At 31.7% G+C, this 26396-nt stretch overlaps 2 protein-coding genes across 5 annotated transcripts; one reads left to right on the top strand and one right to left on the bottom strand.

The window, feature by feature from the left end:
* Window positions 1-6654: 6654 nt before the first annotated feature.
* LOC107959665 (ribose-phosphate pyrophosphokinase 4) lies at window positions 6655-11080 on the top strand. Its single transcript, XM_016895773.2, has 7 exons — window positions 6655-7008; window positions 8079-8394; window positions 9502-9597; window positions 9780-9848; window positions 9938-10066; window positions 10364-10463; window positions 10547-11080. Exons 1-7 carry the CDS (start codon window positions 6860-6862, stop codon window positions 10675-10677), a joined length of 990 nt encoding a protein of 329 aa, XP_016751262.2. The 5' UTR covers window positions 6655-6859; the 3' UTR covers window positions 10678-11080.
* A 518-nt stretch (window positions 11081-11598) lies between these two features.
* Window positions 11599-17989, bottom strand: LOC107959666 (protein MEI2-like 2). Of its 4 annotated transcripts, none has more exons than XM_016895774.2 (13): window positions 17526-17989; window positions 16723-16776; window positions 16469-16612; window positions 15914-16383; window positions 15555-15713; window positions 15357-15473; window positions 15104-15255; window positions 14395-14486; window positions 13344-14286; window positions 13161-13245; window positions 13016-13084; window positions 12616-12795; window positions 11599-12247 (listed from the first exon to the last, which is right to left on the bottom strand). In XM_016895774.2, the coding sequence occupies exons 2-13, from the start codon at window positions 16763-16765 to the stop codon at window positions 12131-12133; spliced, it is 2571 nt and encodes an 856-aa protein (XP_016751263.2). In that variant the 5' UTR covers window positions 16766-16776; window positions 17526-17989; the 3' UTR covers window positions 11599-12130. The 4 variants fall into 4 exon arrangements, with proteins under 4 accessions (XP_016751263.2, XP_040970312.1, XP_040970311.1 ...); XM_041114378.1 differs by lacking the exon at window positions 17526-17989 and adding an exon at window positions 17407-17434; XM_041114377.1 differs by lacking the exon at window positions 17526-17989 and adding an exon at window positions 16855-17371.
* Between the last annotated feature and the right edge of the window lie 8407 nt (window positions 17990-26396).

Here is a 26396-nt window from a genome sequence, read left to right as displayed (position 1 = left end):
GAAGCTTAAGGAGATAGTCCAAATTGTAATAACGCTCTGTGCAGGTGTACAAACTTTCCAATCAACCCAAACCATATCTTCAAGCTTTCCACCAATTGGTCTTCTCAATTATTCTCAAACTCTAACTAAATATCAATAGAGTTTTCTTTAGTATTTGATACTCTATTATATTTTTCTAGCTTGAGGAATATATAGAGGAAAGTATGAAAGCCATTCAGAGTTTTTTAATTAATTAAAAGGGAGAAGTTTAAGTCTGAATAGGACTTCCCACATGGCGTGTACGGTGGCTCCAAGGAGGAATAAGACCCCTTTGTCGTGGCATCCTAACCCTATTGGACCTATTTTGCTGGTCCAAGTCAATCCAAATTTTCGATCTTACCTCTTTTAATTTAAATAAAAAACCAAGCTCATATGTTTAATTAACTAAATAATTAAATATTCAATTAAAATCATGATGACTTTATCGTATTAGAATATATGTACAAAATTATTTAATTATCCCAATAAAATTAAACTACAATGACTTAATAATCCAAAAAAAATTGAATTAATCATAGGTCATGTGGAGTGTGTCTTGCATTTTTTAGTCAAACCAGAGTCGAAACAGAGGCGATGTCGCAATGAGGATTCATGCAACGTCGCAACTATGTGAAACCAATCGAAACACAAAGCAAAGGCGACATTGCGATAAGGAGACTCTTAATGTCGCAACGACGCGACGATTTTCTTAATTAAAGCAACTGTATATTAGACTTTCAGTAAGGCTACTTTTCCCAGTTAAACTCTAATTTCTCAAGAGATGTTTAAGTCTAGTTAGTCCTCTAATCTTAGCCTATAAAAGGGGCTTTAGTAACCACAGAAAAATAGAACAACATTGAATAACATTAAGAAAAAGCTTTGAGAGAGCTTTAAGGGAATTTTATGTTTTTTCCAGAGAGCTTTGCTTTTGGGGTTTAAGGTTTGTTTTCGAATATCTCCATCTTGTACTCTTCGTTTGTTTGCTCATTGGTAAAGTCTCATTTGCCCAAGGATTTTTTTAATGTAAATTTGTACAATTCCTAGTGGTTGTTGAATTCTTCATCCAAAATTTAAGGTTTTTGTGCCTTCAATCAGGTGTGGGATCTAATTTAAGTCATTATGTATGATTAATTAGTTAAATCACTAGAAATTAGGGTTTAAGTCGAAAATAATAAAAATGCGAACCTTCTTATGTAAATAAACTGTGAACCCCTAGGTGAAATGTCATGCGGTCCCTTAGTACATATTGTGCGAACCCCTTAGTAAATGTTAGGCGATCCCTTAATGATATTATATGAACCCTTTGAACTAACATGCGAGACCTTATGTGAATAAGTATGCGAAACTTAAGGTAAATATGTATGTGAACTCTTATATGCAATGCGAACCTTATATGAATACGAACTAAATGTAAACCCTTACATGAACAGATATACATGTGATCTCTGTTAAATTGATAGACGAGCTATAGTCAATATACGAACCTTCATGCGAACCCTTATGTGATTTAGTATTTGAACCTTATACATGAACCTGTTACGTATGTGTTAGCCGAACTAGCATGTTAACAACCTAATGTTAATATATAGATACAAGTTTTTAGTTCACATAGAGAAATTGTATATGTGAAATTGATATGGATGAAGGCATGAATACATGCCATTAGATGATTGTATGAAATAATAAATGTGCTTGACAAGCATAGCATCGATTGTTGAGAAATAGCATGATATGATGAGTTTATGTGCATGATTACATGAAATTGGGTATGGAGGACAAAAGAGTTCCTTAAGAGAAAATGGAAATTTAAGTCCACACCGAAAGTTAGTACTGCACAAAGTAAGCAACAATGTCATCAAAACCGGGTAAACTGGGATGATAGTTTAAAAAGGCCATCGAAACCGGGTAACCCGAGATGGCAAGTTATTGTAGTAAAAGTCATCGCCACAGATGACAAATGAACAATCATTGTCATCGAGAAATTCTGAATGGTCAGTTATTGATATGTGTTTTGGAGTGTCGAGCGATGCTCAAAAGCATATAGAATGGATGGGTGGGAACTTAAAATTTAAAATTGTATTGCATAATGAACATAACCTGTACATGCATTGATTTACTGAATGTTTCTTACATTATGTTTAATTTGCTATGATGCTATAAATTAAATACTTTACTGTTTGAACAATTATATATAACAATTTAAAAATTAGACTCGTATTGGGCTGCCATAAGCTCACTCCCCCATTTCCATATCTTTCAGGTAACGTAGAAAACTAAGACTCGGAATGTCATCGAAGAAACCTCGGACTAGCATCTCATTTTTATATTATTATTTAAAAGTTCCCATTAAAACATTCATTAATCGTTTTATTGGTTTATTTATCGGGTTGTAAATTGTTATTATCTACTTTATAACTATGGTTTGAGATTATTTAGCTTATTAATTTTTAAGCATAATATTTGGTTGGTAATTTGATTTAGAAGACTAATATTCTTAATAATGTTTTTCGCTGCTTTGCTAAATACTTAAAGTTTTGATAAGTCTTTTTATTTAAACTTTAACTATTTTTCTCAAAACTTCACATTAATAATACTGTAATTGGATTACTAAGTAAAGCTGGTTTGATTAATGAATGTTTTTCTTAAAAACAAAAGAGCGATTTTCATACAATTCAACTCAAGCAAAAGAATGGTTTTACTGGACCACTTCAGTGATCAATGTAATGCCTTTGACTTAGCCGAAACCCCTAGGCTAGGTCAGGGGTGTTACACCTTCCATATGTTCCAAAATATTTTTTTAACTAAAAGAGTCTTGGCAAAACATATCCTCAAGGTTTGTCCTCATATGCGATCTTTTACTACATCCACTATTCTGTCAAATACTATTGTCTCCCTTAATATGTTTTTGCCTAATGTGATTTCTTTTAGGTTTAGCTATATCCATACTGTTATAATGTCCTAGCTTTTCCATACCTCATATTCGACCCTCCATAATGAAGTTAGCAGTATAACCTTGCTTGACACTTAGTCATATTATAGGCTCGTCGTTTAAGACAAAAGCACAGTCCAATGTCGATTTCCTCAAATCTTGACACGGTGGGAAGTTAACATTAGTATATCGTATAGGAGTAAGATCTCCTCCGGAATACACAAGCATACAATCCCTCATTCTTCGTAAATACTTGAGTATATGCTTAAATACTTGCTAGTATCTTGGCCCTGGATATGCCTGATATCGACTTACCAACCTCATTACAAAATAGATATCTGGGCGTGTACACAATATAGCATATATAAGACTTCTTACAACCAAAGCATAAGGAACATTTCTCATGTTTTCTCTTTCTTCCACTGTCTTAGGGCAATCCTCTAAAGAGAGATGAAATCCCAACACGAAGGGTTAATTTACCTTCTTCAAATCGGTTATTGCATAACACTTTAATATCTTGTCTATGTATGAAGCTTGAGACAGTGCTATTACTTTGTTCTTTCGATATCTTAGGATTTGAATGCCTAGAACAAAATTAGCTTCTCCTAAGTCCTTCATCTAAACTGTTGAGTTAATCATAGTTTAATCGATGACAATGTCCTTACATCATTTCTAATGAGTAGAATGTCATCGACATATAGAATGAGAAAGACCACTTTTCTATCCCCTAAGCGTTTATAAACACAAGGTTCATCTACGTTTTTCTCAAATCTAAAAGTCTTTATCACTTAATCAAATCTTTGATTCCATGAGCGGGATGCTTACTTCAGTCTATATATGAATCTAAGCAATTTGCAAAATTTATACTTGTTACCTTTAGCTATATATCCAGTGGGTTGGATCATATAGATACTCTCTTCAAGATAGTCGCTTAGAAGAGCTATCTTGACATCCATTTGCCAGATCTCATAATTGAGAGCCGTAGCAATGGATAGTAATATGTGGATTGTCTTGTACTCTTCATTTGTTTGCTCATTAGTGAAGTCTCTTTTGCCCGTGGTTTTTTATCCTCTTGATTGGATGAGTTTTTCCATGTAAATTTGTGTGCCCAATTTTTCTCTATTCATTCTTTCTCGTTGTTTATACAAGTTGATCCCCAACGAGTCATCTCTTGCTTTTTTTAGAAAATGCATTTACTGCGGATAATAATTCATGCTATCTATTTCTCATTTGTTATTTTTGTTCATGATGAGTGATGGTTTTGATTGAGCGGAAGTGATGTGAAAGAAGTTGATAAGCATGAATTAAGGTATGGTGTACGACAGTACATGAGTCCTTGTATTTTGATAAAATTAGATATTTAAGCCATGTACTTAAAAAGTTAAAATTTAAGTCCTCCTATTTTTATAATTTAAAAATATCAATCCAATCATTAACATTGTTAGTATTTTTTGTAAAAACTTGTCAACTTGGCATATTAATTAGGCTATCATCATATGATGTGGTCTATGAATGAAAAATAAATATGTTAAGTTGATAAATTCTTATGGAAACTACCAATAATGACAATGATTGTACTAAGATTTTTAAATTGAAAAAGTAGAAGGATTTACTCTTTTAACTTTTAAAGTATAAGGACGAAATCTCAAATTCTATAAAAGTATAATGACTAATAGTATATTTTAAACTTATTATAAATTATTAAAATATTCTATTTTTTAAAAAATTTAGAAAATATTCAATTTTATAAAAATTAAAAACTTGCTACCTCTACTATAAAATTAAACTATTTGTAAAATAATTAAAAAATCAAATAAACCCTCCATGTGAGGCACTACGTCAGTCGCCACTTTATTATTTTTTTACACCAGTTGGCATGTCATCACTTAACAACATATCAAGAGCTTGGACGGGAAAACTATATTTTAGGGACTCTATTAATTGTTAACTTTTGATTAAGAGCACAACTGATTGCAATTCTCGATTAAGGGTTAAATTGATTTTTTTAATCTTTTTATGATTTTGTTTTTTGCATTTAAGTTTATTATATAACTTTTTTTCCACATGTTCATTTATTTGTTTTATCATAAATTATATTGTATTTTAATTTTTTTGTTCAATTTTAGTTTTAGTCCTTTTACTAAGATAAAAATTAAGATTTAATCCCCACTTTAATTTAACATTATTTGGTTCTCTCCTTTTATAATATTACTAGTATATTCAAATTAGATTTGTTCAAAGGTTGGACTCATAAGCCTAAAGCTCCATCTGATATTTGGAAGGAATTGGACAAAAATATTAGGCCAAAAAATAGGTTTCGACAAAAAAAATTAAGACAATTAAAAATATGACTAGGTTAGGGCTCTAATATTTTAGATCAGAGCTTAGTCTTGTTTGGCTCATTTTTAATATTGTAATGTATATTATATTATTTTATTATATATATTTTGTATTTTATAACACAGAGAAATTAAATTTAGAGTAATATTTAATACTATAGGGTGAATATTAAAAAAATATGTTAACCATGCTTAAAATTTTGGGTTAATATACTATTTGACACCTTAGTTTGACTTTAATATTTAATTTTATATTTAAATTTTTTATGTCCTAATTAAGCGCCTAAGTTTGATTTCAATGTTTAATTTGGTACTTTTTTTCCAATTAAGTTTCTATGTTTTTTTTTACTATAGCACATATGTAAAAATATTCATTCTTCCACATGATTTCGTTTAATATAGATACCAAATGAATCATTGAAGCTAAACTTAGCTATCAAATAGTCTATTAATCCTATTTTTCTTAATAAAAGAAGAAAACATATAAAATTATTAAATATTATATTAAAAACAAAAATGTTAACTAAAAAAGAGCTTAGTTTTTTTTTTAACAAATATGAATAAATTTGGGTAAAATTTAAAGTTTATATTTATATCAAGCCGAATTAAATTTGGACATATATATATTATATTAATACCATATAATGATTCAACCCATACCTAACCTGGTCAAACTCATGAACACATTAACTACTGTTAAAGTGATATTGAGTTGAAATATTTTTAAAACATCAGATTAATTTTCTATTTGATTAAATGTGTTGTGTTAAATGAAATAACCTTAAAAGAAATTCCCCAAATTCTTTTAATTGTGACACCTTACAATGTTATGAATTGGGATAGTCTATAAGAATAAGAATAGAGATCAGATTATTTTATATTGATTTACCTTTGAGAGTATTTTAGAATAATAAATAATTTCACGTGTCGATTTGAAGCCTATTGTCTTAAGTTTTATATGTTTTTTTTGTTTGTTTTTCCATTGTTTAATAAATCTTTAGCTTTAGATGTTTTTTCTGTTCTTATAACACATTTTTTAGTATTGTTTATACATGTAATCTTAGTTTTACTAGTAATTTTAAAGATAATTTTATTGTCATCCTCTCTAGTTTGGTGAATACTCAATTCGTTTGTCGATTAGTTTATTTATAAAATCTTTATTGCGTTGATAAAAATTATCGTTCATCATCTACTATGAGTATTTACTATTTTTTTTTCTAAATTGTATACTTTTATTCCTTGAATGAATTAATAAATTTACTATTTTTTCTCTAAATTGTATGCTTTCTAGGAAAGGACTAAAACCAGAATTAAACCTTCGCTTAGTTTTTTTTTATATTATTATTATTATTTCTGTCGTATTAGGTCAAGACAGACAGACCCCCCAAGAAAATAGTGAAGAGTGAAGAGTTTGTATTATATATAAACTGTGAGGGAAAGCGGAGGAGAGGTCGCAAAGCCTACCCTCGTAGTTCTCACTTCTTTCTTTTTATATCTTTGTCTCTCTCTACCTCTGTCTGAATTCTAAAGTCTCTCTTTTTTCCTCCCCTGTAAAAAAAGCTTAAACAAAAAAATGGAGAACAATAACAACCAGGTCACGGGAGAGTTGAAGTCTGGGAATAAGAAGCAAGTTCGATTGTTTTACTGTATGGAGTGTGAAGAGCTTGCCCGTAAAGTTGCTGCTCACTCCCAACTCATTACCCTTCAATCTATCAACTGGAGGTATACTCACTTGCCTCAATTATTTCTTCAAAATCTTTGGTTTGTTTTCTCCTTTGAATGACAACTTTTCATGTTTCTGTTCTTTTGATTCTTTTCTTTTCTTTTCTTTTCTTTTCTTTTGCATTTTTTTAAGGTGGGTGTTTTTCTTTCTTGCTTTTTGCTTAATCTGTCTGTAAAAAGGTTGAATTTTTTTTAAAAAAAAGTTGATAAAATGGTATATGATCAGATTGTGTGTTAGGATAAGTGGCAAAGAATTTCATGAACTCTTATAACAAAGCGTCTGTATTGTATTTTCTTAAAAAAATTTGAGAAAAAAAGGGGAAAAGTTGCGCTCTTTATCTGGATGTGAATTCTTGGATCATCTTTGTTTTCTGCCACTTTGTTCTTATTCTTCAGTCTTATGAGACTCTGATCAACTTCCTTGTGTGTTTACTTCTGGGTTCTATATGTTATCTTTTTAGATGAGCAAATCATGCAATTTGCAAATGTAGTTCTGAGAACCTTGTTACAGCCAATGAATAGTAATCGTTGATCCAAAGGTGCCTGCTTGACAATGGACTTGGGAGCTTTTGTCAAGACTTGAAATAACTCGGTCCAAGTCTGTCAATTCTAAACCCACTCATAAGTTGGTCATCATGTTCAATAACATGGAAAATCAGCTTATTTTCATGTTTTAACTTTCTCCCAAGAACACGCTAAACCTGTCTATGTTCTTACCTTTAAGTCCTCCACCGAGACTGAGCCAATATGTTGATAGATGCAAACTCCTTTACTTGTCAATTTTTTAATATCTACTATTTTCTTTATTTACACATGTTTTGCAATTTTTTTATGTTGACTTACCATGTGTTTCTTGCTTTCTTTTATTGCTGAAGCCTGTATCATGGCCAAATCAAGAACATTGAATCCTTTCAACATTATGTTGGCATTTCAACAGTGACTTTATTTTTCTGTCTTTAGACTTCCAATGTTTACAAATCTAGATTTGATTCCAGTGAGAGATATATATTAATAGTTTTAAACAAAGAGTATTATTATATGAAGAAATACTGAATTTCTTTCATTTACAGGAGCTTTGATGATGGATTTCCAAATCTTTTCATAAACAATGCACATGATATCCGAGGTCAGCATGTTGCTTTTCTCGCATCCTTCAGCTCCCCAGCTGTTATCTTTGAACAGCTTTCCGTCATATATAATCTTCCACGATTGTTTGTTGCTTCCTTCACTTTGGTTTTGCCATTCTTTCCAACTGGCTCCTTTGAGAGAATGGAAGAAGAAGGTGATGTTGCAACTGCATTTACCATGGCAAGGATTTTGTCAAATATTCCCATATCTAGGGGTGGTCCTACAAGCGTAGTTATTTATGACATCCATGCTTTGCAGGTTGGTTTTGTTTTTTTTGTTTTTTGTTTTTTTTTTCTTTTCAACAATGAACTGATTATCATATATATTCCCTTATTACAATATTTAAATGTTTATAGCTGAAGCGGTTTATCAGATTAATCTGGAAAGTTTCATCTCATTGTTTTGCATGAGCGTAATGCTAATGAGCCATACCTGTTTTTTTATTTTATTTAGTGCATGGCTAGAACTTTATATTTGGGTATTCTCTTACTCAACCAAAATATTTATATTTCAAATCATTACCATACAAAGCGTCTTGTGATAGGGTTTTTTTGGAGAGAGGATTAAGTCTCATTGGTTGTTTTCAAGGGTTGGATTTTGTGACATTTGATCTTCATTCTTATTCGATTATTGTGAAGTTTCTCATCATCTCTGCATGTTCAAATAGCTACCAAGTACCAAGCACAAACCACCTACAATCTTTGGTTGTATTTGACTCTAGTTAGCTATTTCCATTATGGTCTTGATTCCTTGCGGTCTTTCTCTAAAACAGTTGAAGAAGTATGTTGGAACATTAAAGCATAAGATTTCTTCTTTTAGAATTTGGTTTAACTGAATTGAAAGGGCAAATGTTGAGGGAAGGAGACTTGCTTATATTCTCGACATAACGTCCAAAGTATATGGTGATAAGTCTGGAAACATAATCCTTTGACCAATAAGCAATAATTCAACTACTAGTGATCAAATATTCAGATTGTTGAATTTGGTATTTTAATCTTTGAACCCTGTGGATAATTCTGAACACAAAGGATGGTTAACATTGATGTTATTAGCAATGGGGTTCATTGTTGGCCTTGGAAAGTGATAGAGACTTTTGTTTACTGAGTAGACATATGCCTGAAGTAATAATGCAGGATAGGTGATTGATTCCAAGTTGTCTTATTCTAAATAAAAATATATGTTCGTGCTATTTAATGTGGATCTAATGAGCAATAACGTTGTACATCTATAGTCTCAAACATGATCACTTGTGATTCATTGGTTGTAAGACGGAGTTGCCCATGGTAATTTACGTCTGTAATCAATGTCTTGGTTGTTTTCTGTTTTATAAGGAGATTTGATTTGTTAATTTTCCTTATAATATAGGAAAGATTTTATTTCGGAGACCATGTGTTGCCGTTATTTGAGACTGGGATTCCTCTTCTAAAGCAGCGTCTTCATCAGCTCTCTGATGCTGATAAGGTAAGTATATCATCTCAAAATGTTGTCTGGTGCAAAATATATTTTCTTTGTGGTCATGGTGCTTGTCACTGCCGTCTTCTACATGATTTCTACTAACTTGATGCCAATATTCTTTTCTTAGGAGTGGTCCCTTATTGTATGTTGTTACACCCTCCTCAATTAGACTCAGTTTGTTTTTTCAGATAGTTGTTGCATTTCCAGATGATGGAGCTTGGAAACGATTTCACAAGTTGTTGGACCATTTTCCAACGGTCAGTTTGGAATCTTACCTATTAAGTTTTGTTATGTTTTGTTCCCTTTTGTTATATGTAGATTTAAAGTACATGGTAATTGATGGCAGGTTATCTGCACAAAGGTTCGTGAGGGTGACAAGAGGATAGTTCGACTCAAGGAGGGAAATCCCACCGGTTGTCATGTGGTTATAGTTGATGACTTAGTGCAATCTGGAGGCACTCTCATTGAATGCCAGGTACTTATAGCCGATACCCTTTCTTATGAACTTTTTGCCTTAGTCCATTACAATTTCACGTTATGTCCCAATCTCAGGCTGGGGCTGTGACAGGTGGATAATTTCGTGTTTATTTTCTGCCATGACATGCATTTGTGATTCCAGAACAGTTTTTATTTCCATGCATCATATGTTTACTTACTGTTGATACGCATAATATTTGTCCTGTAATGGACGCGACACTTGTCGACGTTCATATGGGTTTGGACTTGAAATAATAAGCTTGATTTGTTGGTATGGAACTTGTTCTTCTTCCAGAAAGTTCTGTTTGCTCATGGTGCGGCAAAGGTGAGCGCATATGTCACTCATGGTGTTTTCCCGAAGCGTTCCTGGGAGCGGTTTACTCAGAAGAACAACAGTAAGTACTTGTTCGATCTCATCTTGTGTCTGTGATGCAACTTGTGGAGGTATTGATTGGTATTTGATTTGGTATTGTGGAAGGGTCGGAGAAGGGATTTGCCTACTTTTGGATCACAGATTCATGCCCCCAGACTGTGAAAGCCATTGAAAACACAGCTCCTTTTGAAGTTCTGAGTCTTGCAGGATCAATTGCTGATGCTCTCCAAATTTAAGTCCAATCTCCAAGAGGCTTCATATGAACTCTTTTTAAGCCGAAAGTTTAGAAAGTATGTGCCAATTTCATCTTAGTATGAAATGACGAAATAAATGTATTATGTTTTGAGGATAAAAGTATCATTTAGTATGAAAAGTTGCATACTAATTTATATAATTTATTTTTATGAATAAAATCTAATATTCATATTAGTAAAGTCCCTGATTGAATCAATTTTGTTGAGATTAGCCATGGGTTTGTTTGTATCCAATTTATATGTACTCATACATTTTTGAGTCTAATGTGCAATTGTCATGTGTGAGATTTAGTTTAATTCGTCAATTTTAGTCTGAATTGCACCAATTTGTAGTCTATTTGTACTGTAATAGTTGTAACAGTTTGATGATATTTTGTGGTTATTTAACAGTTCGTTTGTATTATAAATGTTTGATACTTATAGTTACTTGAATATATATTTGTATTTATATTATATTTGTAACACTTTCAAAAAGATTTTTAACTTATTTTTTTATTTTATAACATCATGACTAAAATAAATATTTTAATTTATAACAATAATATTAAACATAAAATCTTCAAAAAAACAATTATTTACTGTATTTTTCACAAAAAAGAAGAAGCAATTTTAACTTATTTTTATTATTCATAGCTAATAAAGAAGAGGTATGTAAAACCCAAACTATAAAATAGACCTTATATTAGTAAATTACATTTTTAGAATTTATTGATCACTCATCCAAAAAATATATAGATGCATATCTTCTGCTATTCTCGACATTTTCTCTCTTTTATTATTTGTCTTATTTTCTTGACACATGATATAAAAAAATAAATATTTTCTGGTTTCCCATAATACACCCACTATATGGGTGGAAAGGAAATATCAAGTTAGAAATAAATGGGGTACAGAGAAAGAGGGTAATAGAAATATCTGTACATACATAAATATTGACAAAAATATAGTTCATTAAATTCCCTATACAGTTTATGAACAGCCCTGTACCTTCACATTTTGGAGTTCCCCACCAACAAAGATTTACATACAAACAAGTAACCATATCTGCATATCGACGTGAATCACCGACAACATCTAACAGTTTAGAAAGAAAGAATCCAGAGGAGATATAAGCACAGGTTGATGAGTAATGCATACAGCTGCGAAGAAAATTCCGATACTTAGCAGCATGCTCCGCCTTATTCATACCAATTTTCTTGCTCTACAAACAAAGATAACACTTTCTGCCTCGTTTTAATTTTCGACATCTCTAGTTACTTACCATGGAGTGTCCAGAGCTGAAAAGCAAACACTGCACATGACACAAGCTTTTTCGTACGCTTGTGCTTTAATTTGTCGTCCAACTTTTATACACTTAAAAAAGGAAAATTATCAACTTGTTAGCATCCTTAGCCCTTTTCTTAATTCAAGCTAAGGGGTAAGATTACCAAATTTATTAACTCTTCTCTGGCTTCTCATCCAGAAGGCCCTTCGGGCTCTCCAATGAATCCCCGGAATAGGACCCGTCTGGTTGACGAATACAGATGTTCAAATTGCAAGAAAGGAAATGTTCCTGCAAGATCATATACTTGGTAAGCATCAAAAGGTTGGTTTACACCGGTGTTCAGAAAACTTCGACAAAAACATGTCCCCAATTAATCTCTCCATGTATTTTATAAACTTTTTAATACAACAGAGGCAATGTTCAAAGCTTATATATACTTTTTTTTTTAAGAAGATTATGAATTATTTTTATATTTACTTAATTCGTTTTTTGCAATATTCCTGGCTTGGTCTCTACTGAAATGACTATATCTAATGAATTAGTAAGCATTAAAAATACTAGAATCAATATATGTAATCTACTGTTGGCAAGGAGTTTTATTGAACAAAAATAAATACTGGTAAATGCTCTCCAACTCATACTTAAAATTTTACTACCTGATCACTGGTCTCTTGGCCCTCTGAATGAAACAGAATTGGCCGGCATCTCTTATCTTCATTCATTAAGCTTGAATTCTGGAAATGTGCCACAAGAGCAGCCTTGCCCTGGATTCGAGCATAGGCCAATGACGCCACCTTCTCACTGTTGAACTTCTCCCATTTCTTTCCATTAAAAGCCTGCAGAAATTTCCATAGAGTTAACTCCTCATTTTCTACCAAGAAGATAAATTTACAGAAGCATAAAACTCAGGTCTTTCTCTTTTATGGATACATTATGAACAATTAAATTTAGTTATATATATGCACACTTAATATGAAGTTAAACAAATACTATTTATTGATCGATATTCTATACTACTCTTTCTTGACACACTTGACAAAGGAGAAAAGGTTGAACCTGGTAGAAGGAGACAATATGTGAAGGGGAGATCATATTGATGAAAGCATAACCTACATTGCACTTGTTCTGCAATCAGAGAAGTTGATTAATAACCAGTAAATCAACTTGACCTAACCATACATGTCAAAGACCCCAAGAGTACCTTGAAATCAATTGGCAAATAGAGAAAATCGTAAGTGCCCCGGTGATTCTCATCAATAGCAGCAAGCAGCATCTTCGAAGTATACCTAAACAAATAGGATAAAAGCAGAAACCATCAAGGAAAACAGCATTTTACTTAGAACCCAAAACATTGAGTTCTTCACCATTCATTAACTTGTCTTACTTGTTGGGGATATTTTTAATCATTAAAGTGGTCCTAGTATCTTCTCCATTAATTATTTTATCCAAATCAAGCTGATACTGCTTCTTGTTATCAATCTGGTTTCCATTATTTTCAACTAGCCGACTTCGACTGCGGTCAGCCAACCCTTCATTGCCAGCTGTACCTTGTCCAGGATAAGAACCATTCCCAAGGAAAATAGGACCATGTCTTGGCATTGACATCATTCTGAAACTAGACAAACCATTTTCAGTTACATTTCCTAGGTGACCAACACCAGCACCAATAGTTCCACGAGCACCAATATTCATCAAAAAACTTCCATTGCTACGATTTAAACCCACACCAGCAAAAGAAACAGGATTCATAAAGGATGTTTCAGGCGACTCAGAGAGATAATTAAAGTGCCTATCAAGATGCACACCAGAAGGAGCAGATCCCACATGATGGTGGTTGCTTGAACCAAGAAATGAGCCATGCCGACTAGTAAATGGAAAACCTTGTCCACTTGATGAAAAAGGGTGCGTCACTGATGGTGTTGGCCAAGCAGAATTAGCACGCTCAGAGTAAGGAGTGGGACTTCCCCATAGAAACTGAGGACCAGTCAATGTTCCAATACCAGATGAACTTGAAGTAGATTCACCGAAGGCAGAGATTGGTCCAGGGCTTGCACTTACCTTTTGCTCAGAGAAGGATCTCGAATGCTGGTAGGATGCTCCTTGCATTGCTCCAGAATTAGTAAAAATTGGGTTTGTATTATTGGTCTTGCTTTGATCCTTCCCAATAGGTGCAATCTTTGGAGAGTTAGACAATTGATGTGGGAGAATTGAAGCTAGTCCAGGCAAATTATTGTTATTTACAGGGCTAAAAGATCCCAAACCAGGAGATTTGCTAAAAGCATGCAACGGATTTTGTTCAACAGGGCTGCCAAATTGTGCCCAATTACCTGTCACAGCAATGCATAACTCAGAATAATTATAGGAAAAAGAAAAACTGGTTGTACGAGCATAAAGTTGTTGAGTACACACAAACGTAGAGCATCTACGATATTTACCAGGAGGAGAGCTAGCAACCGGAGAACCAATGTGATGTCTAAAACTTCGTGCTTCGTCCTGTTCAAGCTCCTGACTTAGCTGCTGCATCAAGCTAACAAAGAAGGGGCATCAATTTTAATTTCTTTATACCAATTCAAAAATATGCCTAGCAGCCATGAGGAAAGAGCAATTATAAGATTCAAAAATAGCAGAGTTCCTTTTTTGGTTGTCAAAGATATCCAACAGAAATATGCATAAATGTTTCAGATGCTGAAGAAAAATGGATCACAAACTTATGCTAAGCATAGAAAGTGTTAATGGGAATTTTTCTAGTTGGCTAGGTGCTAACCCAAAATTTAGGTTACTGAAACAAGAGAAAACAATTTAGCATGTAGCCAAGTTGCCAGTTGCCAGAAGCATTAGGCATTCACAGGAAGAAAATTTGCAAATGTATTCCAGGACACCACAACAGTAGGGCTCCCACTAATCTATGGAAAAAGAAATGCATCCACCATCTCCCCTATTCCCTTTTTTGGTCATCAACTACAAAGAAAGTATCTTCATACCAAACTCCTAAATATTCACATTCATTCCAAGTTTCTCTCCCAGACCATAATAGCAATAACAGATCTTATTAAGTGTTTCAGAAATTATATCCTGCTAAAAATTATCTTACAGAAACATCTACCAGAAATCAGATGATGCAAAGAAGCTAAAATTAACACTTACTTTCGACGAGCTCCACCGGGACGGCTAGGTTCAAGCTTTATGCGTTTCCCAGCTATGTCACTCCGATTCAATGCTCTAAGAGCAGCCTCTGCAGCTCTAACATCATAAAATTCTATGAATTTATGGTGTCGCTTATGTGGTGTTTCCCTGATCTGCATTCTCGCAAGCGAATAAGTCATCAGCAAATCTCCAGACATGTCAAAATGGTGAATGAAAGTGGCAGAGAAACAAATTAGGCAAAATTATATTATACCTCTTTGACCTCTCCATAAGCCCCAAATATTTGGCGAAGGTCATCATTTGATACTGATGGATCCAAATTAAATATTACAAGAGTTCCCTGATTTATATCTTTCTCCGATGGGTTATCCTGGAATATTATAAGTTAAATTTGTTGATGGGATCTACAATGTCAAACTCAAATATATAAACAAAATACACTAGTTCAAACCTTTGGAATTGAGAAGTGAATGTCCAGTTTTCTTCGCCTTAGCGGCTTATTTTGTAATGCACGCATCGCAGTGCGTGCAGCTCGAATATCATAATATGAAATCATTACAAAACCCCTATGCTTGCATGCAGTGTACAAAGTTCTGATATCTCCATAATGCTGCAAAATGTGTTGGAATTTCAAAGATGATAATTATTAGCCTAGTATAAACAAGATGAAAACTGTTACATGCAGATAAATAAAGAAAAAAGACCAAAGTAGACCCAAGAGACCGAAAAATAACACCATTATAAGCAAAGAGATTTATTAGGTAGAACGGTAACCAATGTAAATAAGAATAACAGACTAACATAAAATACCTCAAAGAGAGATCTCAATTCAGAGTCTTCAACATTACTATTGATATTTCGTACAAACAATGTTCTTGAAGGATGCTCACCATAGGGGTGTTCCCCAGCCACTGTTCCCACACCATTTGTAAGAGGGTAATGACCAATCCCATTTGCAATAACCCCTTCAGATAGGTTCATCTTTGATATACCAATATTAAGGCCCTCTTGAGGTTCAAAGTCCAACTCCATTCCCCCTCCAGTACCAAAGACATCATATTCTTCCAAGTCCTCCAACTGACTAGGCAACTCATTTAAGTCGAAGTCATCCATTATGCCAGCAAGGAGGTCATCTTCATCATCAGGAAGTAAACTTCCAATTGCATTTGTTTCAACATCTTCGAGTGGGTCCTTTCCTTCATTTTTTAACTCTAGCTTACGTAACTCAGGCGAGTTATCATCAATAGAATGACCAGAATTTTCCCCATCAGTAAAGTTCACTACATTTTAGCAAAAGAAAATCCTCAGTCTTGTTCCAAGTAAAACACAATATACAGCATTTTCATATCAACAGAAAACACGTACATTTTTCATGAGGAAGGACAGGTAATGAACTAGAAAATAAGCTTGCATCACTTGATGAATGATATGCCTCAGTTCTACGCGGGATTCCCCATGCACCAGTTTCCCACTTTCTAGAAATGTTGACTGAAGGAGTATCGGATGGACCTATAATACAAGAACAACCAATCAGTATCTGGTGAAAATAGATGAGCAAGATGCATAAGATCACATGCATTTGTATCCTAGATTTAATCGAATGATGAACAATGTTATACCTCCAGCTTGACTTGAGGTTGGACCTTTAGAACTTTCCTCCATTTAATCACTTTCTGAAGACAAAGAATTCCAAACATTAACTATCAAAATATGACAATAATGCAGACTAATTCAGCATATATAACACAGACCATGTGAAACCTTAAGAATAGCATAGCATAGCATATCATCGCAAAGCATTCACTAAATTTTCAGGTTCATATTGAATTTCAATAAATACAGCAGTTCCTGAGCAATTCAACCAACTAGCAGTCAGTATACTGTGCAAAAGCCAAATCAAATTCGCAACCTTTCAACTATAATATTTCCAATTAGTTCTTCCTGATCACACAGCTTTTACAGTAAATACTGGTTACAGGAATTCACTTTTGAGTAGTCAATCAAGCAATGATTCTCTACAGATAACACAAAGTCCAAATAAAGCAAACAAAATTGTCAAGATCAAACAGAAAATTGAAAAAATCATCTACAGTGTAAGCTCTAAAAGAGCTGATAATTATGATAAAATAACAACTGTAAATCACTGCACCAATATAAGTCAACACCCAAAACAAGAAATTATATCAATAAAAATAAAATTTTGAACTTTACTAGGAAAAAAGAACCATCAAACCCAGCAGCCAACAATAACTTCACTAATTAACAAAGTCAAAAAGACTTATAAATTCAGAAACAAAAATTACCCCTTTTGAACACTTCCCAGAAACATTTCTCTCAAACAATAAAATAAATAAATAAGCAAACAATTACCCAGAAATTATATGGAAAGAAAATAAATGTAAAGTTAAAAGAAAAAAATTACCTTTTTACAAGAAAATAGTATATATATATATATAAGATAGTTAAAGAGAGTCCATTGAAGAAGTTAACTTGACTGACAGGCCTGATTCCAAATAAAGTTTTTGTCTTTAATCACCCAAAATTATATATACACAAACGGAAAAACTAAGAGAACAGCTTAAAGAAAGAAAGAAAGAGAGTTTCGTAGAAGCAGAGATATTTCTTCCTTATACACTTCTACTTCCTTTTCTCTCGCCGGGAAACTAGAAATTTTAATAATTATTATAATAAACAAAAATTAATTAAAATTATATTAAAGAGAAAGTGAGAGAAAATATAACATGATTGGAGGGAAAGAAAAAGAAAAAAAAAATGAAAATGAAAATGAAAGAGAAAGAGAAAAAAAAAACAAAGTTCTTTCTCAGGCACTGTGTTTTTTCGGTCTTTGAAAAAAATTAAACATAAAAAAATAAAAAGATTCTGCTGAATTTGAATTTTGTTTGGCGTCCGTTGACACATATAGCCCACACAAGACACAAACAAAACATAATTTTGGTTTGCCTGTTTGCCCTTTATATTCCATTATATTACAACTTTGGACTATTTTGTCAATCTAACTCAAAAATTTTTGATATTTATAAAAATAATTCAAGTTTAAAAATAATCATCAAAATAATTTGAAATAAACAGTAAATTAGTGTTTTGTAAACCCAATGACCAGCACTACTTAGTGTTTTGGCCCCATAATTATTTGATGGTTGTGTCAAGTTTTAAAAAATTAATTTTTTTTACTTTAGGAACCCAATGGTCGGCAACAGGGTATTTTTTTTAAATCATATCATACTGATATATAAAAATATCAGTATTTAAAAAAAATTGTTGGGTGCTGGGCATGTAACGGCCGACACCAGAGATGTAAAAAAAAATTTGGAGTGCTGGTCAGTAGATGGACAGCACTAGGTACCTTTTTCGTGTCCAATACAATTTTTTTTTACTTTGGTACACTGATGACCGGTACTAGAGATGTAAAAAAAAATTTGGGTGCCGGCAATGTAAAATTAATACACGAAAATTCTAAATTCAAACTACATATAATATGGACTAAATTAAATTTACAGATACAAAAATATACAAACATTCTAAGAAATTAATATACAAAAATATAAAAAAATGAAACCTTAAATCCTAAACAACTACATTAAATTTATAGATATAAAAAAAATACAAACATTCTAAAGAAATAATACAATTATTTTGAATAATTTTTTCTTCACAATTAATCGTCTTCTGCTTGAATCAGGTCTACGTTGCATTAGTATAGGATAATTGGATAGTTGAAACGGTCAGCAAATTTAAAAAGAAACAGAAAACCAGCTGCATAAATCAAGGAAAAATTAATATTCTTCTGCTTGAATCATGTCTACGTTGCATCAATACTCCACTTATAAGTTGCGGAATAAATGCTATTGCACCATAGATAATGTCCATCTGCGTTGGACATCTCGATTAGTCATCTATGACGCAGAAAATTATCCAACATTTAATAGCATAACCTTTAAAGTGGACATGACAGTATATAATTCAACTCCGTTAAAACATGACAATATATAATTCAACCCCAAAATTTGGTTGTACACTACGAAAAACTCTCATCTACAATTCACTACAAAAAACTCATTTGATGATATACTACAAAACACTCTCATTTTAATGCCTCTCTCAAAAAAAATTTCTTATCCATTTACACTATAAGAACCCAAACCACCCACTATATATATAAGGTTTGTGCCGGCCATACCAAAAAAAAAATTAAAATTAAGTAGTGTCGGCCATCAGTGTGCCAAACCAAAAAAAAAATTGCATTAGGACACGAAAAAAGTACTTGGTGCCGGCCATCTACATGGCCAACACCTAAAAAAAATTTAACATCTCTGGTGTCGACCATTACACGATCAATACCCAAAAAAAAAATTTACATCTCTAGTGCCGGCCATCAGTGTACCAAAGTAAAAAAAATTACATTGGGACACAAAAAGAATACCTGGTACTGGTCATCTACTGGCCAACACCAAAAAAAAATTTCTTTTTTTTACTTCTCTGGTGTCGGGCATTACATGGGCATCACCCAAAAAAAATTTTTTTTTTACATCTCCAGTACCCAAAATTTTTTTTTTATATCTCTAGTGCCGGCCATTACATGGCCAACACCAATTTTTTTTTTAAATTAAGTGGTATCAATCATCAGTGTACCAAAGTAAAAAAAATTGCATTGGGACACAAAAAATGTACCTAATGTTGGTCATCTACTGGCCAGCACCCAAAAAAAAATTATTTTTACATATCTGATGCCAATCATTACATGGCCAGTATCCAAAAAAAAATTAAATACAGGTATTTTTGTATACCAATATGATACGATTTAAAAAAAAATACCCTGTTGCCGGCCATTGGGTTCCCAAAGTCAAAAAAATCAATTTTTTAAATCTTAACACAATCATCAGGCATTCATGAGGGCAAAACACTAGGTAGTGCTGGCCATTGGGTTCCCAAAACCCCATTCAATTGTTCATTTCAGGTCATTTTGGTGATTATTTTTAAACCTAGGTCATTATTATAAATATCAAAATTTTTTGGGTTAGATTGGTAAAATAGCCACAACTTTGCCATGGTTCTGTCTCTGGGTGATGTGGCTTTTGGTTATTGGTTCAAGGATTGTTGGTGTGAAAAGGTTTCGAAATAATTCTGAGGGAATCTAATCAGGATGCGACGTGAACATCGGATGGCTGGTTTTTGAGGAGACGTGTAAATTTTGGTTAACGGAGTAGAGGTGTTAGGTGAGAATGAGCACAGGTGATTTATCTATGCTTTTTGTATCTGTGTTGGTGAGGACCAATGACATGTTGTTTGCGTGACGGCAAAAGTGATTGGATTCAGCTGCTCTCTATCTTGGGATATTTTTGGTACAAGTGTCCACGAAATTGGATTGGATTATCATTGGAGAAATTTTAAATATTTTTTATGAAGTCAATTTGGGTCAACTTAAATAGCTCATCTTTATTAAAAGTTAAATGAAAAGAAATATTATGTTGTTAAAATGTAATAAAGTTTGATTCGGACTAAAATTTATTTTGTCCAAACTGGAATGATAAAATGATTCTTAAATTTAATCATGAATAAAATCATGAAAAAGTATATGACTTTAAGAATCTAAAGTTAAAATTAAGATGGTATTTGAGTTTTTGCTCTCCAAATAAGAAGAGGAAGAACGCCTGTGTAGGATTAGGAAAATCAAGGATAATCGCAAGGTAGCCATATCACTAGGAGGTGAATCAAATCAAAAATTGTCATACATGGACTCCTTATTGGAAGGTAATTTCTATGATTATGAGTAATAGTTCCTTAATAAAGGAATAGAACAAGTGGAGATAGACTCCAACAAGGATGATATTGAATGTCCAATGGAATCCTATGGAACTGAATGAGGATTTCCATATCATCTATGTTTAAAGAAGAAAGGCAACTTATCTGAAACTATTGAAAGAAAGCACTTGCAATCAAAGTATTTGGTAAAATAGCAAGGTACAAATACCTATCATTCAAGCTACAACAAATATGAAAGCCTAAAGGAGAGCTAAAGTTGATTGATTTAGGAAACAACTACTTTAATGACAAACTAGAAAACATTGAAGTCTATAATCATGATAGTAAAGAAGGGTCATGGTTCATATGTGGACGCTTCCTCACTATCTGCAAAGCAAAACTTTAGGTTGCCTAAAGCCTTTTTTAACTTAGTGGCAGTATGGATTCGTCTATTAGAACTCTTCATTGAGTTACGATATAATAATATTAATGAAGATTGGTAAAAATCTAATGGGTTTATTGCGGGTTGATAACTAGATCATGTCCAGTGAAAGAGGTATTTCATGGATTATGCATTCAAGTTTACCTAAAAAGATCATTTAAGAAATTTGCAATGATGGAGGGATGGCAACAAGACATTCTGGATGAAGGAACTGATTTCTTATGCTCTAAGTGTAAGTTTCTAGGACAAAGGGTTGATTCGTGTATTTTGATTAATCCAAGCCAAAAAAGTTCTCACAACCTAAAGAAGGGGCGAATTTGATACCTCCGGGCACCACAAAATGTTCATAATCGATGTTACTAAAGGAAACATTGGAATATTCTCAAGGGGATGAATTTGGGCCTTAGATGATAGTCCAAATAAAAAGGCCCAAATAAAATGGAAAGGCTAAATGTTTGGTAAAATGGGCAATAAGAAAAATTTTTTTCCTAGGAAATAATAAAGTAGTAGAAAAAAATATAGTAGAATGTGAAAATATATCAAGGATCTCTATCCTATGGTACAACAAAATAGACACAAAAGGTGTTTAAGTTTGTTAATGGGGAGCAACAACTAACTCATGCAAAAGGGTTACATATTGTTAGTAAAAACACTAATAACAACCAACATGGAAAAACCGCTTCCCCTAAACTATTATCAATGGCTACAATGTTTAACATCAACCCAATGGATGAAAATTCCTAATCAGAGAAGGAGAACTAGTCATTAGGTAAATATACCAAACAAAGGTTCTCATTTTTAAGGAAATTTAGTGGAAAAGGTTCAGACATGGACAAAAGATTGGATTTAGCATATAGCCAAAAGATTTGAAAAAATTGTTACATTTTTTTTTCTATAAGAAAAATTGAGTTAAATTACTTTCATAATAGTTTATGTTTCACCCTTGGTTATTCTAAACAAAAACTACTCACCCAACTCTTTAAAATTCCAATACCCAATAGACCCAATCGTGTCTAAGTAGCACCCCATTCAAGGGTATGAATACTGCTCAAAGGATATGATGATGTCTGAATCAAAGAATGAAGAGGGCTCCCCAACCGCCCCATGTCACTCCCCATTTAGACTAGTCTTCTTCAAACACCTCTTAAGCTCACCAAATTAAAGAGAAAGTTACCCATAAGAAGCAATGAGCATAACTCGAAGAGGTGGCAACACTAGAGATCTAACTTTATAATTAGAGGTACTATCATTAATAATCAAAAGCTCATAGAGCTGAAGTGAGGGGTTGGTTCCAACTTCCTAGCTTGATCTTACCAGTGCCTATTTCAATATTTCCAAGGCACCTATCAATAAGGTACCAAATATTTGGGAACATAAGGCAAATACTTAGTGGATTCCAAAAGCTCTGGTTGCTTGTTTGATGAAAGGGATTGTGGAAACCTGCTTGGCTACAATTCAACTATGGTGATTAAGTTAAAGGTGAGAGAGCGAACATTATTGACGAGCTCTTTACTAATCTAAGGAATGGAGTCTCATCTCCACAAAGTGGTAACAATACCCAGTGTGGGCAGGGAACAAAATTTAGGTAGAAATATAGGCCAAATCAACCCCCAATTCATGAAGCAATGTCGATTCTCATATGAGATTATAGAAGGCTAGAAACTTAGAAATCATGAGAACGTAAAAGAATTGGTGGCAGTCCATAATCCTCATATCACTTTTCCAATGATTGCAATACAAGTGACATCGAATTCTGTATTTGACTTGTCGTTCACATAAACACCCCTCCGTAAGGTCCTTATCAACTTGAAGAGATCTCAACAAATAAACTTCAAAAACGAACACATGCATAGATGATTGCACTAACATTTTTTTGCCTTGCATGAGTGTTAGATTGAATATTGCACATGTAAGTATATATAACATGACAAGTAGTATAAAAAGATCAGTCCCAAAGTGAACTATTGTTAATTATAATGTTAATTACCAACTATTACTCTATAACCTGTCCAAATAATTTGACAATAGAATTTTTAAAACCAAATCTAGTAAATAAAATTAACAAAATAAAATTTAAAAGAATAACTAATCAATAACTAATATTACAATTTCATCCAATATTAGCTAATTGTTCTATCTTCAACTAATTATCCTAATAAAGTTGATTACTAACCTATCTACTAAAATTCTCTTCTAATCAATTAAAGGACTAATCTAATCTAATTATTGTGTTACATTCCTATGTCAATAATTTAGACCAAATCAATTAAGAACAAACCTCAATTTTTGGCTACCTAATATAATTAAGTACATTCTTATCCTAATTACGAACCAAGATTTAATCCATCCAAGTCTTTATCAAGAATAAAAAGGAATAGAACTAGAAAATTTTGATTAACTCTATTGCAATAAGTGAAGAGAAATTTAGTTCATAAAAATTTGAAAAGCATTTATAAAGAAGAGCAAGAATTAACCATGATCAATTAAATTAAGAATAGAATTGAAGTACTATTTTATTTGAATAATTCCATATAAAAGATCTTATTTTCTCTTTTTTGGGTTTATTGATATTTTTAAATATTTATCACATATATAATATATAATTTTTAATTTTTAATAAATTATGTATTACTATGGTAATATATATACAAATATTTCTCAATTACATCAATATAAATATTAATTTGCGGTAAACTACATTAGTAGTCACTCAATTATCTTGAATTTTTGGGTGTTTTCATTTGTACGTTAATCAGTTGATGACCAAAAAAAAAAAAGAGATACAAAATTAAATAGTTGGATGACTATTTTGTAACTTTTCATAGTTGATTGACCAAAAAAAGAAAAAAAATCATAGTTGGGTAACTACTAAAACAGTTTATCCATTAATTTATTATTTAGGCAAAAAAAATTATATATACATACAAATATATCTCAATTTATATACAAAAATAAGTGTTAAAATTATTAATTATGTTCGATAATTTAATGTAATAATTATTAATTTTAAATGTAATTATAAAAAAATTAAAATGGTTTAAGATAAAAATTTTAAAAAGTTAAGCTTAAAATATCAAATTTTTGTACCAATCGGTACAAGCTAATATTGATCGAAATAGGCCAAAAACACACAGAAATGACTGAAACGCACCAAAATTTTGACCTAAACGGAATAGATTACTTGGTGTCGGTTTAGGATCGAAACTGTACATACCGATCGATACTGGAACGATACCAATTACCATGATTAAGAACATATTTAACCCATTTTTTTTAGTTAATTTGACCATCAACCTTTTGAAAAAGAGTCAAAATGATGCTTTTAACTAGAATACTAACTAAAATGTTAGTTTTTTAAACATGACAACCTATATGACAATTCACGTGTACTTCATACTAATTTTTTATTTTTTTGAACTTTTTTATATTTTTAATTTAAATTTTGATTTAATTATTTATATTTTTATAAATTTTGAATTATTTATTGATGTGACATATAAGACAAAAAATGTTATATTAACATGAATTGTACATGGATTGCCATGCGAGTGGTTACATTGAAAAATTAATGTTTTAATCATTATTTCCTTTAAAAAAATGATTTGACTCTTTTTTAAAATATTAACGTCAAATTTAATTAAATAATAATAACAACTAAATTAACAAAAATATAAATATTAAGGGTTAAATTTATCATTACGACGGTTTAGTCCATTAGGTTGAAGTCTAAGAATAATATATTTGATTTCTTTGGGCTTACATTGTGTTAGAAGTTGGCCTACTCTATACCTATGGTAAAAAATGCCCAAAGTTCAAACTTGCATGATTAGCACTTTCAAAGACAAATAACAGGTTGGAAACTACTGAATATTATTAGTCGGATTGAATGGGCTTCGCAATTTAATTTGTTGTAACTATATACATGAAATTTTAATTATAGTTTAAATATATATTTAAAATTTTAATTTTGATTTAATCATGTACAGTTAAAGAAATAAATATATCAATTTATAATTATATTGAATAAATATAATTATTTATGTATGTGATATATAAACATAAAATGATATTATATCAATAATTATGTTAATAATTTATAAAAATTAGATCAAATCAAAATTTCAAGTATAAATTTGCATAAAATTAATATATATAATTACATATTAAACCATAGTTCATTTATAATTTTGGTATTTATCTCTTTTAAAAAAATATATTTTTAATTGATATTTTATACTTTTATAAATTTAAATATATTTTTAATCCATCACAAAAAAAATTTAATTAGGTCGAACCAATTCGAAGTGTAAAAATTCTTATCTAAGCCTAGCACTTGAATAAATCTAGTCCTACCTTTGTCCCTACTTTATTTTTTAATTTTTGCTGTAGTTTTGGTCAATTGAAAACACATATAACAATGGTAAGAGAGTGTGTGAAGGAAGATTAAGAATATCTCATATCCTCCCATTCACATACATCACCATATTTTTAACATATGATAGGGCATAATTATTGGTATATGCTGATTTTAGAAAAAGAAAATAAATAAGGAAAGTTTTTTGATATTTAAGAAAATATGCTAATTTTACTAACATGGAAGTGAGATATGCCTTTAGAAAAAAACGCTTTATATAAAAAGAGTTTTCTTTTTAACATGTCATATAGTTAAGCGTGATCATTTGTCTTTATGGCCTTAGTTCTATTCTCCTCTTAACTATATTTAGGTTATATTTTTTAATATTGTTTCAAGTTTTTTTTAAGTATTAATTAATAAATATATTTTTCAAGTTATTTTATTTTATCTTTTAATTATTTGTATATATAAATAAAGGAGTTAACAATTAAAAAGTAAAATAAAATAGCTTGAAAATACATTTATTAATTAAAAGTTAAAAATAAAAAAAAAATATAGATATGGTCAGAAGGAGAATCAAACCTAAGCCACAAAAGTCAATACACTAACATTTAACCATCAAGTAAAGGATGATGACATGTCAAAAAGAAGTGCTTTTTGTATAGGTCGTTTTTTAAAAGCACATTTCACAGGAAGCATTTTTGCCTCAACATCAGTAAAATCGACTTATTTTCTTA

Source organism: Gossypium hirsutum, chromosome A05 (genome assembly GCF_007990345.1).
Source record: "Gossypium hirsutum isolate 1008001.06 chromosome A05, Gossypium_hirsutum_v2.1, whole genome shotgun sequence".
Taxonomy (NCBI): Eukaryota; Viridiplantae; Streptophyta; class Magnoliopsida; order Malvales; family Malvaceae; genus Gossypium; species Gossypium hirsutum.
Note: the sequence above shows the minus strand (reverse complement) of the source record. Positions and strands in the feature narration are given on the sequence as shown.

Bases quoted from the DNA above. Each gene is read 5' to 3' on its own strand.
- LOC107959666 (XM_016895774.2), bottom strand. From the start codon at position 16,765: ATGGAGGAAAGTTCTAAAGGTCCAACCTCAAGTCAAGCTGGAG. The intron at 16,384-16,468 runs GTACGTGTTTTC...GCTAAAATGTAG, and splicing joins TGTCCTTCCTCATGAAAAAT to TGAACTTTACTGATGGGGAA. The intron at 13,085-13,160 runs GTACTCTTGGGG...CTCTGATTGCAG, and splicing joins ATTTGCCAATTGATTTCAAG to AACAAGTGCAATGTAGGTTA.
- LOC107959665 (XM_016895773.2), top strand. From the start codon at position 6,860: ATGGAGAACAATAACAACCAGGTCACGGGAGAGTTGAAGTCTGGGAAT. The intron at 8,395-9,501 runs GTTGGTTTTGTT...CTTATAATATAG, and splicing joins ATGACATCCATGCTTTGCAG to GAAAGATTTTATTTCGGAGA. The intron at 10,067-10,363 runs GTACTTATAGCC...TTCTTCTTCCAG, and splicing joins GCACTCTCATTGAATGCCAG to AAAGTTCTGTTTGCTCATGG.